The following is a 4,610-nucleotide window of genomic DNA, read 5'->3' on the forward strand; positions in this document are numbered from 1 at the left end:
GGTGGGCACGTGTGTGTACAGGAGCATGTGTGGGGTAGGGGACCGGGGAGAGGAGCCAGGCTCTCAGATGGGGTACGTGGGAGGCACAGAGGAGATGGGAAGGAGAACTGGAGCGGGAAAGGCAGGGAGGGCGGGTCAGCATGGGGAAACATTTCCATGAGTCAACAGGCTGAGGACCCAGCTCCCCTTCACTGGTCCCCAAACACTGCCCCTGCCCCGTGGTTACCAGGAGAACCTAGGATGCTCCGTGAAAGTGGAGTTGAGGGCTGGGGCCAGAGACTCATACATTTCTTCCTAACATCTTCCACATCCTAAACGCCACGCCACCCCAATGCGTCCCCGTCACACAATCATTCTCAAATTTGATCTTCACACTGCTCTGGCCAAGACTTCACCACTTCCAGTCCAGATCCCTGAAACTTCTGCCCCTCTAGGGACACCCTTTACAAGCCAGGGAATCTTGCTCAAGAAAGTATGTTTCCCTTGAGCATCTGGGGTCACACAGCCTCTAAGTGGGGCAGTTGGCAAAGAGAGGGGTTCTCTTCTCTTCCCCCATCCCATGAAAGGAAACTGAGCCTCACTCACGTTTACCTGATGGAGCTGGAGTGAGGGTTAAGGGAGAGAGCACACGTACAGCACGCGTGGTAGTCACACTCATAGTAACTCATCTGCTATTCTTATTTTAAAGGCTTTCTATGTGTCAATCACTTTGCATGTATTAAGTCAATCCTCAAAACAACCTTTTTCATCTAGTTATAATAATCACCCGCATGTTACAGATTGGGAAATCAAAGCCCACATGATGAGATGACCTGAATTTAGTCATGCAATTAAAAGCTTGGGGCTGGGATGACAAATATGATGCAAAGCCCCCCACTCCCCACACCCTACAAGAGCTCCTCAACACGTGTTGCATCAAACCTGGACTTCCCAGTCTAGGATCGAGACTCTGGCCATCTCTAGGTCCCTGAGGAATTGATATAGACTTTATTATTGCTAGATCCCAGAGAAATTCCTAAGCACAAAGTTCTTTAAGGTGAAAATATTACAAAAACATTAGATGCCTTATCTGTCTTCCTTAATTGTGGAGATGCCTAATCAATCCTTCATTACATGATCAAAACTGTAAATTGCAAGCATGGGAGGCAAAAGCAAAATTCTTTTTTTAATAGCAACTTAAAAATACTACTTCTGATCGTGAACAATGAACATTTCTACACAGCCTACAGCCTTTGGTTCTGCAGAACCACTTGCCCACTCATATGCAGCTGGTCTTTCTGGCTGGTCTCAAGACCACGGAGAAGCAACGACAGGGCACAACTGTGTGATGCAGTTGTCACAGACTTTAACGATATTGCTTCAAAGTGCTGCTAGAGGTGGCTCTACAGCAGAACTCCAGGACTGAGTGATGGATGGGCTATATTCATACTTTGTCTTTCTTTCCACTTAGATGACAAAACCACAGGTAAAAGGAATCAGAGATCATCTCGCAGATGAGCAAACAGGTACAAAATGAATGATTTCTGCAGACCACACAGTTAGTTTGAGCCAAACCTGATTTGATTAGAAGTTAGAACCGTTCCTTCAACCCATCCCCAGGACCTCAAGGTAGTTCCTTGGACACATTTCCTAATTTGCCAGATCCAAAGCTCTTTCAGGGCAATGTTATGTCTCACCTTTTGTTATTATCCATCACAGCCCCCTCCCCACCACAACAGAAAGCTTTAAATAAAGCACAGCTCAGACTGATGGGCTAGCTGGTCTACCACCAAGAGAAGGCACCTAGCAAATAGCTGACCATCTACTTAGCAAACTGTGTCTCCTCCCACTTAAGTCTCCATTTGAGCTAATTTAAGCTCAGAGTAATGATTTCCCCAAGAGTTAGTCCCTGGTCTATACAACAAGGTCAGAGGGCATTCACTGGTCCCAGTTCCAAACTGTTTTTGCAGTGTGAATGGGCCAGGCTAACAGAGGCCAGTTCCCTTGTGTCACTGAAGTGACAGTTGCTCAGTTGTGTCCAACTCTTTGAGGCCCCATGGACTGTAGCCCACCAGGCTCCTCTATCCATGGAATTCTGCAGCAAAGAATACTATAGTGGGTAGCCATTCCCCTCTCTGGGGTTTCTTCCTGACGCAGGGATCAAACCTGGGTCTCCTGCATTGCAGGCAGATTCTTTACCATCTGAGCCACCAGGGAAACCTACTGTATTTATTTGGTTGGCAAAAAAGTTTGTTTGGGTTTTTCCATGTTGATATGGAAAAACCCAAAGTCTTTGGCTAACTCAACATTTACCTCAAGGATGAAGCCACTGGTCCTTGCAAGAGGACGTAGCACAGAACCAGAGCAGGGCTTGGACCAGGCTGGGACTGGCCTTCAATACGAGAGGTCCAACGTGACCCAGGGCATCTCTACACTCATGAGAATCCAACAGAGGAATCAAGTCCCACATGTCAGCCTGGGATGAGAGGTTCTTAGTGGATAATATTCATGAGGACCTCTCACTGCTGAGCAGTCTAGAGAAGTAGCCAGTGCATGCACCTTCCCCTAAGAGGATGTCAAAGTGGCTGTACCTTGACATCAAACTCTTCATTGTCTTTTTCCTGTTAGCCTGTCATAGCTTCATCATTTCAGTCCTTTGTACACACTGGTCTTGATCATCTCTGCTGCTGCTGCTAAATCGCTTCAGTCGTGTCTGACTCTGTGCGACCCCATAGACGGCAGCCCACCAGGCTCCCCCGTCCCTGGGATTCTCCAAGCAAGAACACTGGAGTGGGTTGCCATTTCCTTCTCCAATGCATGAAAGTGAAAAGTGAAAGTGAAGTCGCTCAGTCGTGACCCCATGGACTGCAGTCCACCAGGCTCCTCCATCCATGTGATTTTCCAGGCAAGAGTACTGGAGTGGGTTGCTATTGCCTTCTCCAGACCTTGACCAAAGATCTTCACCTATATGTTCCACCCTTTTCCTCAAATCAACCCTATCCTTAACATTCTAGCCAAGCCCTTGTCTATAAAGCACACTTGACTGGCCCTACATTACTCCAGGAACCCTCAGCACACTCATATTCTGTTTGTAGGTGGCTCTGCCAATGTGAGCATCACCACAGGCCAAACCGTCTCCTCCCTGTGCTCTTCCCAACAGACAGCCTGTCATCTACAACCCCCTCTTCTGCATCCACTGTGTCTACCCTTACCCCTACCAAAGAAAGCATTCGCCATGGAGATCTGCAAACAGCAGGCTGTGGATCTATGGTTGACTGCCCCGACCTGTAGAAGGGATCCGATAGATATCTTCCTTGTTACTCACCTCATTCAGCTTGACCCAGTTGAAGGACTTCAGTGGGTGTGAAGGCTGGGGGACACACTTCTTCCTGAGTGGGACATCACTGCTGGGGAAGGGGTCTGGGGGGAGGGGCATCCCCATGCTGAAGCAAGGTGGGGCGCCGGGGGGAGTCGGAGGCCCCCCGGGGGGCAGAGGAGGGGGTGGCGGTGGGGGGCAGCAGGCGAACGGAAGAGGGGGCGGGGTGGAGGCAGGTCATTGTTTGTCATCGAGGAAGACAAGGTAAGTGGGCCCCCAGGGGGAGGTGGGGAAGATACAGGTCCTGTCTGTGGGGAAAACAGAGACATCAGGAAGACAAAGCCATCAACGAGGATGCCTTTCAAGTCCTCAATCACTGTGTCTTCCCTTACTCTATTCTCCCTCTAGACTAGACCCCGAAGTCTGCTCTCACCTCCCACACAAGCTGAGCCCTGTTTTCTCGCCCTGCATCCTGGACACCTAAACATCCTGAACACACAAGTGCACCCACAAGTCAAACACAGACAGTGGACACAGTCAGTCATTGCCGGCAACAGCAAGACTGATATACAGATCGGTCTGCACAAGGGCATCCAGCTGCGAGTGGGGAGGGAAACCAACACCCAGCCGGCCCTCTGCTTTCCAAGGTGTGCTTCCTGCTCCCCTGGAGGAAGGAACATGGTTTCCATCTAACACGAAGGTGTCGACGTTGCAGACAAGGGTGCCCTCTATCCTGGTCTGAGATCCTCTCTCTCTCCTCCTTGGTCCCTCCCTACACCCAATTTTCCCCGCCTGACCTGAAGGTCCCAGCTCAACTCTGCAAAAGGAGAGGAGAGGCCACGCACCGAGATTTCACTGAGTTGGGCCACCAGCTCTGCCACTTGGCCCCGAGCCTGGCGCAGCTCCTGAGACTCGCGCGCCAGCTTGTCCTTCATCTTGTTCAGCGTCCGCATCATCTCTTCCTTCTCCAGCGTCTTGGTCTCGCATTCCCGCTCCTTCCTCTCCAGCCTGCTCACCAGCTCTGCGTGTTCTAGGGTGGAAGTGGGACAGGAGGGGAAATGGGAAGAAAGGAACGTGAATGTGTGTGCCTTCTTCTCCTAAGGGTGAAGGATTTCCCTGGTGGTCCCATGATTGAGACTCCACCCTTCCACTGCAGGGGTCACGGGTTCAATCCCTGGTCTGAGAACTAAGATCCTACATGCCCTGTGATGTGGCCAAAAAAATTTTTTTTAGAAAGAACAAAGATGATACATTTAAAACTTAAAAAAAAATGTAGGAGATGGGATGATCCTGGGGTGGGCAGGGGAGGCTCAGG

The 4,610-nt window shown here is 50.2% G+C and overlaps 1 protein-coding gene across 1 annotated transcript in view; it reads right to left on the reverse strand.

The window, feature by feature from the left end:
- DAAM2 (dishevelled associated activator of morphogenesis 2) overlaps nucleotides 1–4,610 on the reverse strand; it is a 137,467-nt gene that overhangs the window by 23,550 nt on the left and 109,307 nt on the right. The window contains 3 exon segments of the mRNA XM_010863222.1: nucleotides 3,305–3,522; nucleotides 3,525–3,603; nucleotides 4,141–4,325. Of these exon segments, the coding sequence (XP_010861524.1) occupies nucleotides 3,305–3,522; nucleotides 3,525–3,603; nucleotides 4,141–4,325 (482 nt within the window).

Source organism: Bison bison, unplaced genomic scaffold (genome assembly GCF_000754665.1).
Source record: "Bison bison bison isolate TAMUID 2011002044 unplaced genomic scaffold, Bison_UMD1.0 scf7180017864487, whole genome shotgun sequence".
NCBI classification, from domain to species: Eukaryota; Metazoa; Chordata; class Mammalia; order Artiodactyla; family Bovidae; genus Bison; species Bison bison.